Genomic DNA, 16,191 nt, shown 5'->3' on the forward strand with positions numbered 1-16,191 from the left:
AAGGGGCCTAAAATGCCATTACTTGGCCTCTACTTTATAAGTTCTACCGAGGACAAAAGACGATCAGTGGCGTAAGTTCAAACATTTATATATAGGAAAATTTTACAAGACGTTTTCGTACTCCTTTTATAATTCTTGTTTCTCAAGTTATTTCCCCCTTTTTCAAATTAATATAAGAATATGAAAATGTATACAGTATCATATACAATAAAAATGTTATACCATCTTGTATCAACAGAGTATACGTGGTAAAAAGGGCATGGAAGTCAGGATACCTGAGATGCACCGTCTCAGACAATTCAATTAACCTGTCTGAGCCTCATTTCTTTTTTTTTTTTTTTTTTTTTTGGAGAGAAAAGTAATTATTTTTATTATTTAACAAAGGATCCACACTGTCAGGGTTTGAACCCAGATGTACTTCATCCCTAATCCAGGCTCTGCTCTCCACTGCACTGGCTGACTAACCCCAGGTGCATGTACTTGTACATAATAATTGCTACATCAACCATATGCCCTTTATGATGTAGGAAGTAATAAAAACTTTGTTATTGCCAATATTTATAGCAACGTGTTGGTTTATTTGATAACACTTACCACACTCTGTATTTACTCTTTGTTTGCTGACTTGTTCTGTCTGTATCCTTAACTGTGAAGTCTGGGAAGGCATTATAACCTTAATTCCTTGCACTGTGCCTGGAACAGAGTGGACATTAAATAGTATTTGCTGAATGAGTTCAATTTACAACAATTCTAAAAGACATGTATTACAGACGAGAAGCTCATTGAAGTTATGACAGCTCAAGGAGATATTAAATGACTAAACCAAGATTTTTTTAAAAATTTTTTAAATTAATTAATTAATTAATTTTTTAAAACATCTTTATTGGAGTATAACTTGAGCCTCATTTCTTTATCTGGTCTAACACATACTGTTAATAAAGGTGTCAAGAAGTTGAAGTGCTCTTTGAAACATTAAAGATTAGATTTTTATGTTTAGTATACATTTATGTTTAAGTCTTTTTTACTGTATTTCTGAAAGTTGATAATATGTAACATGCATTGGTTACATTAGCCCACCCCATTCTAGATGTGAACAATTAATGATCTTTAACATTCATTCATTAATTTTTGTGGTATAACCTCTTCTTGTATGGCTTTTACTTAAGAGAAAGTACTCTGTAAATTCAATGCTTAAGAAAAGTAAAAATAAAATTTGTTTTGTTGTCTGATGTGTAAAAACCTGGATAAAAGAGTGAGAATTAGAGGTTGTGCCTCTTATTCAGAACTGACATGAATGGTTTCCATGATGCATTTTGTGGTTTTGAGTCACTGTGGAAATTAGATAGATGTGTGTGTGTATGTGTGTATAAAATATGAATTTTAAGTAAACATCATACATTATGCAACTTCTATGAAGCATGGGTCCTGAGGGCAGCAGCAACAAAATAATTAGAATTGTAAACTATGGTTCTGGGAAGTCAATAAAGGATGCCATTAAAAGTGAATGAGTTCTCTATCTGTATCATATTTGAAGGGGTTAAATATGTAAGTTATAAGATTGCTTTTACTGGCTTCCTTTAATTGAATTAACCAGTGAATATAATCAAGTTACCATTTTCCAAAGTGATTCCAATAAGCAGAATTTATTATCTTTGTTCTAATAATATGTAGAAATATTAGTCTTAAATAAATGAGGTTCCTTTCTAACATTATTGATGATGCTGGAAAGTCAGTAATTTATTAGCACATCCAAGAAAGCACAAAGAAAAGGGTAAGAAATAACAGTGACTTTCAAATAAATGAGCCCTATTACTTTAATCACTTTCTTGCTGAATAAAATAAGTAGAATGTGCACCTGAAGCCTTTTCCACGGATACATATACAATGTAACTGGAAGCCACATGAATACAGTAGTAGATTTCTTGGTTACATTTATCTTGAGAAAGAAAATTATATATACATAACAGGGTTTTATCAAGAGTAATAATGAGTAAGCTACTAAAGGTTTTCTAGCAAATTTTAGCTATAGTGATTAATTGAGTAAAGAGTAGATTTCAATTAGGTATTTAGGATGCTGTCCTCTTTTAATTATTGGTACTGTGATATCTGGTATTAAGAAAACATACTTCATTCTATTTTAACCCTTAAAATTGCACATCTGTCTTACCCCCCTAAAATGCTGTTTTCAGAACACCACAGAATAACTTCTTTGGACAGAGGAAGCTGGTTACTGGGGAACATCAATCAAACTGGCTATTTTAGAGTCAACTATGATTTAAGGAATTGGAGATTATTAATTGATCAATTAATCAGGAACCATGAGGTAAACTGGATTTACTCATCAAAGATCTGTTTTGACATATGAACATCTGCCATTTTAATCCTAAGTGATTCCCCTTTTTTTTTTTTTGGTTGACTCATAGGTTCTCTCTGTCAGTAACCGAGCAGGTTTGATCGACGACGCCTTCAGCCTAGCCAGGTATGTTTTCCTGTGGCTCTCCACAATAAAACTAATGCCCTTAAAACTTCCTCTATTAAGCTAAATAGTGTATATGTTTTGAATAAGAAATCTTTTAAAATAATTTCTGTCTCACACCCTTTGTGTTTGGATATGAATTACAATCAGTGTCCCAAACTCTTGATCAATAGTAGCCATGGGGTATTTCTGAGTCAGGAGAAGCTTGATCAATTTTCGCCACAAGTTCAATTTAACACTCAAGATTAATACTCTCTTTACAATTTCATTAATGAACTCTACAAAATGACCATTGTGCCATATTTAATTTTTGATGTAAAGTACCTTGAAGCATCGGCATTTATTTTTCATGACATATACCAGTATATCTTTTTTTAAATGTATTTTTGAATGTGATTCATTATGAAAATCTTGCGCTTCAAGACAGAAATAAATATTCTACTGGGTAAAGCTGTTCTGGACAAAATATGTATCAATCTTGTAGCACAAGTTATAGTACTAGTTATAGTAATATTTGTGTTATTTTCATAGTCAGATTTATAATGTTAAAAATCAGTTATTCTTTTGAATAGTCATTAAATAGCTATTCATTTAAAGTAATGTTGATCATAAACCCAAGCTATTTTACTCAGTTTTGAGGCTAAATAGTAAAATAACTCAGTCCTTTTAATATTTTATATTGTTCACATCAAGTATAGTTTTAATTTTAATAATCTGATATTATGGGACAAAAATTTAGAAATGATAGAGGTGGAGGAAAGCCTGACAAGATAGTCATATGTGGAGATAAAGATTAAGTAAGATATGAAGACTTTGAAGAAAGCATTACATATACCATGAAGATTATTTTGACATAGAAGTTTAGAGAGTTCAGAAAGCCAGTAAGAGAGTGTACTTAATGTAACATTGCCCTGAGAGAGAAGCAAGCAAAAGAGAGCTATGTTAAGAGTTCCACAAGGAAAGGTTAGGGAACTAGAAGAGAACTAATATTACCAGTTAATTAAACACATAAATTTCCAGGCACTGTTCTGAGTCTATATGTTTTACATATAGTTTTACTATATGTAAAACTGTTCTGTTTTGCATATAGTAATTTGTATAATTTTCACAACAACCATATGAGATAAGCAGATCTGTATTATTATTATTATTCTCATTATATAGATGAGGAGACTGAGGGTCACAGAAGTCAAGTAACTTACCTAAAGTCACATAGCTAGTAATTGACAGGGCCAGGGCTTCATATATATGAAGTAATAGAAGAGCCAGGTAATATAGGAAGATTGAGAGGATTTGAAGTGGTGAATCCTTTGGGTTTGAAATGAGGGTGAGAAAGCAAACAGGTAGTGATATACTAAAAGAGAGAGGGCAGATGGAAAGATGGAAATGGAAAGGCTCTTTCACTCATCTGCATTAAATGATAGAAGCTATTTTTAATGAAATATTTTAATTTTAGTAGATGATTTTTTTTCCAAAATTAAATTCCTTGTTGTCTAAGATAGAACATTGCTTTCAATAACAATTTTGGAAGCCTTAAACATTTGAAGTAAACAATTTCATTATCATTTATACAAATTTACCAGGGGAATGTGCAAATCTCCTTGAATATATATTGAAATTTGTTTTATTGATCATGAGATAATTTTCCTATTAGCATGGAGGTAAATAAACACAAAATTAGATTTCTTCTGCATTTACTTGGAAACACCCTGCAGTCACTTGGAGTTAAGGGTTATTCACATTTCAGTGTATTCTAGTAAATGTTTCAAAGTTTTGCTACCAACCTATATCAGTCTTCTTTCAGTTTCCTGAACACACCATGCTCCTTTTGGCTTCTTTATAGATAACAAACAGAAGAGTAGCAAATATTTATCAATATGTATGTTCCAGGTACTGTACTGAGGCTTTTATGAATGATTTTGTTCAGTCTTCTCAGTAAACCCATGGAGTGGGTGTGGTTACTGCAGCCATGTTATAGCTGAGTCGTGGAGGTTGAGAGGGGTTAAATCTCTTAGCTAAGGGTGCACAGGTTTTAAGTGAGGGGTGGAGGGGTGACATTCAACTGCAGATAATAGCACAGCAGCGCTTATGACCTCAGGTCAGGGTGACTGCCCATTATATGAAATTCCTTTCCACTCCCCTTGTCTGTTGGGAATATTGCTATTCACTTAAAAATAAAATTTCACTTGCACAACCTTACTTGAAACCTATCTGTCCTCCCCAGAAAGAATAAGGTGACATCCTGTGGATCTGTACTTTAGCAGTTGTCACCTTGTAGTTCAACTACTTTTCTGGGTCCCTGTGATTTTGGGGTGATCTTGAGGGTAAGGCTTTGTCTCATCCTTGTATTACTACTGTCTAACTTAATCTTTGGTATAGGATTATACCAATATATATTTGTTGAATGAATTGCTAATTAACTATTAATTATTCAAACTATAAACTTTCAGGCCTACTATCTTTTTGTGCAATTAAGTACACATATTCTAGGTATTTTTTAATGGTTGTTTTTTAAATATATAAAAACCACATGAATGCATTCTAGTTGTAGTGATTAAAACAAGAGAGATAACAATGTGAAAATTTTCTTTTACTCCTTCCATGACATCCTATAGTTCTTACCCTCCCTCTTCACAGATAAAATTAATATTTGATGTATATAAATCCAGCCATTTTTAAACATTTCCATACAGTTTAATTTTTTTTACGTGAACAGAAATACATTCTGTTTTCTACTCATTTCTAAAAATAAATCTGAGGAGCTTTATTCCATTGTTGCTAAATTTTCATTATTATAATCAAGACTGCACTGAGTGTTCTTGAACAGTCTTTTGTCGTACATATACGTATTTTTATAGGATTGATTCCTGAAAGAGGAATTTTTGGTTTAAAGAGTAGAAGATTTTTGATAAATATTGCAAATTGTATTCCAAAGGGTTTCCCAGTAGAACCCTCCATCAACCACATACGAGAGGGCCCAATGCCCCCAAACCCTTCACGATAATAAAGAGTATATACATCTTTTACATTTTTGACAGTATGACAGCAAAAATAATTTTTTTGAAGCTGTTACAGAACTAGTTGAATTAACTTGTGCATCTTTTCATATACATCTGCCATGTGTATTTTGTTTTCTTCTGTGAAATGTTACCTGGTTAAAGGAAAAACAAAAGCCTAATAGAAGATGGGTGAGGTATTTTTCCTACCCTTTTCCTATATATTTTGGATTTTTTGGATTTTACTCCTTTTTGTAGAAAACAATTTTACAGTATTTTCTCTCAACACTATGTTTTTTGTTTTTTGTTTTTTTTTTTTTTTTACTTTGTGGTATATTTCATCATCTCAAAGGCTTTTAATTTATATGTTAAATCATTCCTTTTGTAGCTTTCTGTTTCTTTGGTTCTGACTTCCATAGAAGACCTTCTCTATATGAACATTTTGAAAATATTTCATTTTTTATTTGAAAGCTATTTTGTTTTTACATCTATCTCCTCACCCTTCCTTCTCTAATTAGTTTTTATGGATAGAATGGAAGAGTGGTCTAATTTTCTTTAACATTAATATATTTATAACCAATTATTTAATCCTATTTGTTTAAAGGACTTTCTTATTCATAGATTTGAAATGATATCTTTATCTTAATGCAAATACTTATATTTTAGGGAATTGATTCAATTCTGTTTAACTGGTCTCTGTTCTTTTTGGCTCTAGTACCATGTTGCTCTTATTAGCTTTATAGTATGTTGTGGTTGACAACATTTTCTCTTGTTCTTGTTCAAATTCTTACGTGTTTTCTCTTAAGTATAGATTTTAAAATCCGTTTGACAAAGCCCATTAAAAATCCTGCTGCAGTTTTGACTGAATATGCATTGATTGGATTTATAAGTTAATTTTTAAAGAATTAACATATTTTCAAATGTGAGCTTTCCAATATCAAAACATGTTGTTTCTCCCCATTTTTTTAGGTCCCTAAGTCAAGCTCTATAACTTTATTTACATTGGTTCTGGAAATGTCATATTATTTCCTCATTTTTTTATGGTATACGCTTCTATAGGAAGTGGCACTGCTTCTGCACTTAGATGTTCTAATTTTCATTACTTGTGTGTAAGGAATTAATCAATTGCCTCACAAGTATCAGTGTGTTATGACTTGAACTTTGAAATTAGTGACTAAATGCCTAGATATTTTTTGTTGGGTGTTCATGTTTGTTGTTGGTTTTTGTTTTGATGAAGCATTGCTAGATTGAGAGATATAAAAATGAACAAGATGCATTTCTTGTTTTCAATGACTTCATGGTCTAGCAGGGACAATACACTGCAGACAATTAACTATATTCAGTATGTCAATATGATGAATAAAATATTATGCAAATGTTGTAATATAAAGAATTAATGTGGTCTAGAAAGATTATGGAGGACATCATATAGGAAATTCCATCAGAAAAATGAAAGTTTGCTATGGAAATCTACTAAAGTTTTAAAAGTAATAAAATGAGAGCAGAATAAAGTGTAAACTAGAGGATGGATTTAGGGCAAGAGAACTGTTACCACAGTGATACTCATGCAACAAATTGATTAAAACAGATTTGAGAAGGAGTAGAATTGGCAGCTAGATAATGTAAGAACTCTTATTGAAGTTATTTATTAGTTTAATAGGTAGTAGAAACTGGAAATTTGGAAGTTGCACTGTAGGAAGTATAATATCCACTGGATTTGGATATTTAAAGTCATCAACATGCTCTGAGTATGATTTTAAAAAGTTATAAAAGTGTGTAGAACTGGATTGTGGACCTATGTGGTATTTTGTTTGAAAATAGTCAAAATACGTGAAAATTGTTTGGAATATTTGTTCATATCCAAGAGTTTCAGAGATAAATCATCATCATCATCACCACCCTTGCCCTGGCCAGTTACTGCATTGATTTATTTATTTAGTCACCAGTTTCCTGGAAAATTCAATTACGTACTGTAGAACACATACCAGATTATTGCATTATTAATGTCATAACATATATTTTTAGCTTGCATAGCATATTTTAAAAATTCCATTATAGGCTATTCCATTAAGGACCCAATCACCTAAAAAAGCCTAACTAGGACAGAATCTTACAACTTAGTTTGCAAATCTTGTTAAGAAATAAGATAGCAGTTATATCTTTTAAAGTATTAGTGTTTTATTAACAATAAGCACGAGAACTTTTACCTGGAGATTATGAATGTCACACTTAGAAGTGCTCTAAGTGCTGGTGAGCTGTCATCAGTAGTAGTTAATACGTTTTTGAAGACTGTATAAGTTTAAAAATTAATAATTACATTTTTATCAAATTGTTTCTGAGTTTATAAATCTGCGATATGTTAGGAGAACTGGAAATTCAGTATGTGAGCCAGTGAAAATACAGTGGCTCATGAAGAAGCAGACTATGAGAATACCTCAGACCTACCCTCATGCATTGTTTTTGTTTCTGGGCCTTAGTTTCAGGACTGATAGCAGCATTGTTAAAACTGCCTTAACAGGGTGGGATAGGGAGGGTGGGAGGGAGGGTGACGCAAGACGGAAGAGATATGGGAACATGTATATGTATAACTGATTCACTTTGTTGTAAAGGAGAAACTAAGACACTATTGTAAAACAGTAAAAAAACAGTAAAACAAAAAACAACTGCCTTAACAATGTTTGCAAACTGATTGGTACTAATCTACTCCTTCTGAGCCTTCCTCTATCATAGTTTTTATTAGAAGTTCTGTGTCTTCTGGATGGCTCTCCTGTACCTTGTTTAAAGTTTCCCCTGACAAACATGTGTTCATTGCTCATTGCAGAAAATAGGAGCATTATGTACCTAAAAAGGGACTTCATCTTGAACTGGGCTAGAGGAAGAGTAGCTTTTCCTATGTTGATGGCTGGACGTTTAAATTGTAATGTGTTGACCTTTTGTAGGTGACATTGAGAAGGAATGACTTAGAAACCTTTTATAAGAAATACCTTGGCAGACTGGACATTTTGTCCTGATTTCCCCACTCGGTTATGGAGATAATAGGACTGCTTCACTTCACCTGATCATGGCTATGCAAAACCTGATTAAGAATCCTGGATCCCTCTGACATGGTCTACTGCTTTATAAATTCTGATTTCAGAAAGGATATTTAGTTTCAGAATTCTTTCCTCAATTCCTGCCTTTTTCTCTTTTGAAAGTGCTATATAATCTCAGTATAAACATTTTTCTTCCTTAGCTGAGTTTCATAATGGAATCTAAGAGTTATTAATAATAGAATACTGGGAATACTGATTAAAATTGATTTTATATTGTACTTACTGGGCAGGGAGAGAAGGATGATTCTTCCGCTGTTTATATTAGAATCATTTGGGAGAAGTAACCACGTGTAGATTATGTTCTTATTTATCTTTTGTTAAGCCACTAGAATGTGTGTGCAAAAGGATTACAATTAAATACTTATGAAATCCTGAAAGTGATAAAATTGTTTATTGCAAAATAAGATTTATCGTTAGCTGTATGCTTCCAGTCTTCTGCCATTGACCAAAGGCTATTTAAGATTAGCTTGTAGTTATGCTTTTGGACTTTCTGGCCAGGGCAGATCTTTCCATGCTCTGAATAGTGACTCATAATGAGTTCATTCAGGAGCTTTGTGGCCATCTCTAAGAGATCACAATATTTCTCACATCTGTGAGGCTGAGGATTTAATTATTTGTCTTTATCAGCTAACGTTCTTCTTGAGATATACAAAAAAGTCACCTTGAAGCCCTCTCATTTTATACCTTTCTGCATGCAATTACTTAAAAATTCATATCCAAAAGGCCTCCAAATTGGTCTTAGTTTACGCAACACTTTGTCACAGTAAATGTTAAAAATAGTTTGAAAGCATTTTCAGGACATTTACTATAATGAGCTGGGAGTCTTCAGCTTTCTTTCTATGATTACCCAGTAAAAGGCTAGAGTAGATTCCTGAATTTTCAAGCCACACTGTTCCTACAGGGGTATGCTTGTTTGCTCAAGGTTAAAGAGTGAGGTAACATGTTCCTTTGAGCTATCTTTAGAAACCTCTTGAGGGTGGAGTCACAGATGTTGTCCTTGAGATAAGGATTTAGGGGGAGCTACCATACATTCCAGGTACTTCTGAGAAGCTCAAACCTCCTGGGGCATAAGGGCAGGCCTGTGGCTCTTGAGGATGACAAACTTTCTTAGAGACAGTTCAGTTGTACTGCACTAAATCAAAAGCAAATTTGTAACCTTCTAGTGCAAAATTTGTGTTTCAGTTCTGTAGGTGAAAATGTTTTAATATTAATGTCTAATGTCTGAGAGTGCTGAGTAGAAAGTAGAAGAGAGATATTTTGACATCCTTCTGTAGGTTTGATCCATTTTCATAACAGCCTGCACTCTTGAGTTACAAAAGTGTGGGTGATGTTTGTAGCTTACATGGATTTGCATAAGCCATTCTTTTTTAAGAATAAATAGTCTAAATTTCCAAATGCAATGACAAGTTTGTTTGAATAAATGTATATATGCTCTTTAGTGTCTCACAAATTTAAAAAATTAGAATTCACATTGTAGTTAGTACTGTCTGGTCACATTTGACACAAAGTTATGATTCTTTTGATTTTATAATTGCTTTGAAACCTGAGCCTGAGATTTCATAAGAATTTCCCTAGGATTTCTCTAAGCTTCCCAATAATTTGAAATACCTGTTCACACATAATTTAAAGTATTTAGGTAAAGCTTCCTCTCCAAAATGGTCATTTATACCATCAACTTTACTTGAATAGATATTTGTAATATGTGCTTTTAGCATAGAGACCTAAGTATTCCTCTGATGTTATATTCTTGGTCTGTGATAGTATTATCTTAGTGTTTTTCCTTCCATGAATTTGAGTTATCTCTTCTCCTGCTTGCTGGGAATCTTTTGCATATTCAGATGCAGTGCTTCTTTGAGTATGAGCTGAGAGACCACCTGCATCAGGACCACCGCACCTGAGATGTTTTATTAAAAATTGCATATTTCCACCACTACCTAGGAATCTGCATTCTATGAAGCACCTCATGTGATTCTGACACCCACAGCAATATGAAAATCACTGCTTTTGAGTCCCAGAAGGTATTTATAATGTCGATTTAGACAGGCAGGTGCTCCTGTGGAGCTAAAAGGCCTTAGAGTAGTATCCTCAATAGCAGTGAGGGTGGCTTTCTTTGGATCCTAGTGTCATGAGCTGATCATTCAACAATCAGAACATCAGGGATTCAGTTTTAACTATTCAAAAACACTTTTTTATTCTTGTTATTAAATATGTTACCATTTCGGATATGCTGTCTGATAGCTGTGAACAAAACTCAAAATCTGGGTGTCTTAGAAATTTTCCCAAGCACGGAAATCTCCTGGAGGCTTCTTATATAATTAGGAGATACCTTTATGTTTATTTTATTTATTTATTTTTTAATTGGAGTAAAATTGCTTTATAATGTTGTGTTAGTTTCTGCTGTCCAATGAAGTGAATCAGCTGTATGTATACCTATATCCCCTCCCTCTTGGACCTCCCTCCCACCCACCCCCGACCCCACCCATCTAGGTTGTCACAGAGCACCGAGCTGAGCTCCCAAATGAGCATACTAACACAGATCAACCATACACACGCATATTGAATTCTGAGGTGTTCAGTAGTTTTCCAGGGTGAACAACATGGCAGAATTTTCTTGCAAGTTAATCTGGCATCTAAACCTGGAGGGATTTGTAAATCTGTTGACAGTGCAAGTAGGCAGGAACAATAGAGCTACCTGGAGTAAGTGTTAACTGTGAGAAAAAGGCATCTTTAGCTTTTGTAGTTATTCTGTGATAGTCTTTGAGGGACTCAGTAGCTTAGAAAGATGAAGACAAGGGAAGGGAAGGGAAGGGAAGGGAAGGGAAGGGAGTAGGTTCTTTCAGCAAGAAATAATTGATAAGAAAGAAGAAAACGAGTTTTGTGGTAGACTTAGTCTGTGGAGAAAAATAAATGAATCCTCTGGCATTTAGTCTGTTAATGTAAAAGCCTAATTTTCAAAGAAATCTCAAAAAAACTCTTTTCATTTTTATTATGTTAAATTAAAAGGAAAAATTTTTAATGAGGAATATATGAATATAGGTATTCATGCAGGTTTTATGCTAGAGTAATTACTTTAAGGTGTCTTGTAATGATATTTTCCCACTTTGGAACAGAGATTCTTAGGGGCCTTTCTGATCGCAAGCTTTCTTAACAAACATACTAATCAGCCAGTTATAAGAACTGCTCGTATTTTTCTCCTAGAACTCATAAAATCTATTTGGGGCTTCAATAACTTATTTACCCGAGGTAGCAATGCTATCCTGACAAGGAAACTAGAATAAAGGTAATGGAAAATAAGTGTTTTACGTTAGTTTCTACTTGCCATGAAAATATAGAAGACTTCATTTTTATACTTGAAGAGACAATGATTTGGGAAAGAGCGGAAAGGAAAGGAAACTTAGTTCCAACATTTTGTGCAATTGAAGGTGAGTGATTAATTCAAAATGGCACACACTTTTGCTTATATGACAAATCTTAAAGCCTTGGGAGATTATTTTAAGTACATGAGGTTCTCCCTTAATTGCATGCAATTTCAACTAGCCTGTGTGGAATGCTTCAAATGCCCTTATGTGAAATGGAGTACTAGTGAAGAGGCCTTCACTATTTTGGATGTGAGAAAACATCAGATTAGGAAAACTTGACTTGTTGCAACTGTGCCAAAGCCTATTTAATGCTATTTAAAGATATGGGTACAGGCCAACTTAGAAGCTAAGAAGTAGCACGTGGCCCTGCGGAATCAGACCACATTTGAATCGCAGATTGACTTCTTCCTTCCTAAAGTGGAATGGTCTGGAGTACAGTGGACTTGAGCCTCAGAAGGGAAGGAGGCAGGGCTTTCCAGTTGCTCAGCTGCTTCAGCTAATTAGGGTGAGGATTAAACAGAAGTTCAGTATCCGCTCTCCAGGTCACCAGGTGGTAGTGCTAACCAAAGGAGAAAAAAGAGAGTTTTCATAAGAAAGAAAATGTTACTCTAGCAGTCCATATGCGACAAATTCAAGTAAGGCTAATAGGCTCCGAAGAGAATAATGATTGACTATCAGAGAGTTTTATGTGGATGCTGACTTAAACACACTCTAAATTCGTGGAGGGTTCTTGGGAATGCTGTCAGAAATGCCAAAATAGAAAGGACTCGGGTGAAAATTACTTGGTTTTGCATTCCCAGTGTGCAAATGCACTGGAAGTTAATTGCGTAAGCTGAGGGCAGATCATGGGCCTTATCTTGGCCATATCGAGGGAAATATTACTTCCCCTGTTTCAACTGATAGTGAGACTAAAATTATTATAGCAATATAGTTAATATGCAGAGCAATTAATTAGCCACTTGCCTCCTAGCTTACCACACTTGTTAATTTCCATCTTTGTAGAGTTTCTCAGGTTTCCTATTTACATTTTTTAAATGTAACTGCAGTCTGTTGAATTTTGACATTGATAGACTATCAGCTATTTCATAGAGTGTGAAGAGTTGAGAAATCCATATGAAAATTTGTTTCAATAAATGCAAAAGTAATACATAGGGTATTTCAATAAATTATATATATAGTGTGAACGTTAATGAGTTTGTTGACAGGTAGATAGATGATGGATACATGGACTGAAAGGTAGGTGGATAACAAAGACAGAGCCATAATACTTATTTCATGCTGTGAGGAAATCATTATATTTGGCCTCGGAAAGATTATTTTGTCATGTTTGCTTTTCACATGGGAAAAGTTATTCAGAATTTTATTTTTTATTTTTTTATTATATTTATTTATTTTCCGTGGTTTTTTGGCTGTGTCGGGTCTTGGCTGTGGCATGTGGGGTCTTCGTTGAGGTGTACATGATCTTTCGATGCAGCACAGGCTCTTTGTTGTGGTGCGCAGGCTTTCCTCTAGTTGTGGTGTGTGGATTTTTTCTCTCTCCATTTGTGGCACGCAGGCTCCAGGGTACGTGAGCTCTGTAGTTTGCAACATGTGAGCTCTCTTGTTGAGGCACACAAGCTCAGTAGTTGTTCCACGCGGGCTTAGTTGCCCTATGGCATGTGGGATCTTAGTTCCCCAACCAGGGATCGAACCTGCGTCCCCTGCATTGGAAGGCATGTTCTTTACCACTGGACCACCAGGGAAGTCCCCAGAATTTTAAAAGTCAAGAATCATAGCCGATGTTTAGTTAAAATAAATTCAATTGATTTTCTTAGCGAAAGGAAGATATTGAGATAAAATATGAACATGAATTATATACTAAATAATTATCACATATAACAATAGAAAGTTCCAAGTGTTGGTGAAGACATTTTCAAATATTTATTTACTTCAAAGATATGCCAAATTCAGAGTAAGGTAGAAACGTATGTTCTTTATTTGTTAGTCTGTACTTTATAGAATGTATAGAAACTAGTAGAAAAAAATTTCAATAGCTATTTACCTGGTTTGTATGTCATCATTCAATATCTAATTTTCATTCCAGATAGGTTAATCATTTTCTAAAGCATATATTCCTGACATTAAAATGAACTGTGTGTTCTCCTTATTCTCAACAGATAAGTGATATGAGAACATCTTTCACAAACAGGCAAAATGAAAATAATGAAAAACATGAGAAGCAAGTATGTCAAAATAATTTTAGTGGGTTGACCTTTTTTATTTCAATTTCTGATGCTCATTAGTAAGAATAATTCACAAATGGAAAGTTCTGTAATGCAAAGTTAGTCAGCAATGTCTTCCAATTGTATAGTAACAGCTTTGCACATTTGAAGATACATGGGAGTTAAAAATATACATAGATAGGGATGGAAATGGTGATCCCATATGTGGCCTATCCACAATGTGACAGTTCATTAATTCAACAAATATTTAGTAAACACCTACTATGTACCAGGCACTATTATAGACACTAGAGTAAATAGTAGTAAATAAAAGAGCCAAAGTATCTGCTTATATTACAGTGGATAGGATTACAGTTAGTTTATCAAGCAAATAAACATTTGTCAGGTGGTGATACTTTCAGAGTAAATAAATAAAAAGCAAAAAGAATGGGAGAGTTTGGAGAAGGCTAACAGAGAAGTTTATTTTAAATATCATGGTCAGGGAAGCTCTTATTTTTCAGTTGATATTTGAGTTGTTATTTATGTTACAAAGGTAAATAAGGGAGCCATCTGGGAGTAGAGCATTCCAGACAGAGGAACAGCACGTACAAAGGCCCTGAGGTAGAATCTGTGTGGCATGTCCAAGGGAAGGCAAATAGACAGATGTGGCTCTAATGGAGTGAGTAAGGAGTATAGCAAGATGAGATGATTTAGGGAGGTAACAGTACTGACCATGTAAGGCCTTATAGACTATTGTAAGAATTGGGGGTTTTATTTAGAGTGAGAGGGGAAGCCATTGGGATGGTTTTGAACAAAAGAGTGATGTGCTCAGACATGTTCTTGTAGGATCACTCTGGCTGTTTTATTGAGAATATACTGTGAGGAAGCCAGGGTGGAAGCAGGGAAAGTAGTTAGGAGAGCAATTAAGACAAACTCTATTTAGAAAGCTGTTGAGAACTATAATATGGTTATTTACCTGGTGAGGAACAAGAGATGCCCTGGAGCACCTTGGTAGCCTCCTGGATGGCAGAGGTTTGCATGCCAGAGATACAGACCCTTACAGAAGTTTTCCTGGAAAATAGTTACTCATTAAGCAGTAATAGCAAGAAAAAGCAGGCATTTATATTTTTTAAACATTTGGGTTGCTTCCAGTTTTAGTCTATTATGAATAATGCTGCTATGAATATTTGCATAAACATCTTCATGTGATTATGTTTCCCTTTCTCTCAGTAAATACCTAGGAGTGGACTTGCTGGGTTGTCTGGCAAGATTATTAGATACTACCCTATTGTTTTCCAAAGTGGCTGGACCACTTTGCATTCCAACAAGCAATACATGACAGTCTCATTTGCTTTGCATTCTCACCGACACTTAGTATTGCCAGTCTTTTTAACATTAAGCATTATATTGTGTGTGGAAAGTATCTTATTATTATTGATTTAATTTGCACTTCTTTAATGATCAAGGATGTTGAGAATCTTTTCATGCACTTATTTTTCATCTGTATCTTCTTTTGTGAAATATCTGTTCAAATCTGTTGTCCATTAAAAGAAATTGAGTTGTTTTACTATTGAGGTATAAGAATTCTGTATATTGACCTTATATTCTGCAACCTTGCCAAGTTTGATTATTATTTCTTATAGCTACTTAATAGTTTCCTTTAAATTTAAATTTAAAGGTTTCTACAAACATTGTAATGTCATCTGGAGGTAACTATAGTTTTATTTCTTCCTTTTCAATCTCTATGCATTTTATTTCCCTATCTTAATAATTTTGAAATGCTCTCTAATATTCTTTTTTATGGTTATATATACCATGACTAACTTAAAATATTTATATTATTGGAAATTTAGAATGCTTTCAAACTTTCACTTATGAATAATTCTGACAAATATATTTGTGCATGCAGTTTTATTATTATTTGCTGTTTACTAAGATATAGTTTTGGAACTTCAATTTTTGAGTCCATGGTTAAAATCATTGAAACAGATTGTCAAGTTGCTCTTAAATATTGGCGAATTTCTCCCAAGAATAATATGAGAGTATGTTCTAGCATGGCTAACTTTA

At 33.9% G+C, this 16,191-nt stretch overlaps 1 protein-coding gene across 1 annotated transcript in view; it reads left to right on the forward strand.

Annotated features, from left to right (window-relative positions):
* TRHDE (thyrotropin releasing hormone degrading enzyme) overlaps window positions 1-16,191 on the forward strand; it is a 430,192-nt gene that overhangs the window by 334,911 nt on the left and 79,090 nt on the right. Inside the window, exons 11-12 of the mRNA XM_059082402.2 lie at window positions 2,190-2,323; window positions 2,424-2,479. Of these exons, the coding sequence (XP_058938385.1) occupies window positions 2,190-2,323; window positions 2,424-2,479 (190 nt within the window). The remainder of the gene's footprint in view (window positions 1-2,189; window positions 2,324-2,423; window positions 2,480-16,191) is intronic.

Source organism: Kogia breviceps, chromosome 12 (genome assembly GCF_026419965.1).
Source record: "Kogia breviceps isolate mKogBre1 chromosome 12, mKogBre1 haplotype 1, whole genome shotgun sequence".
Lineage (NCBI taxonomy): Eukaryota > Metazoa > Chordata > Mammalia > Artiodactyla > Physeteridae > Kogia > Kogia breviceps.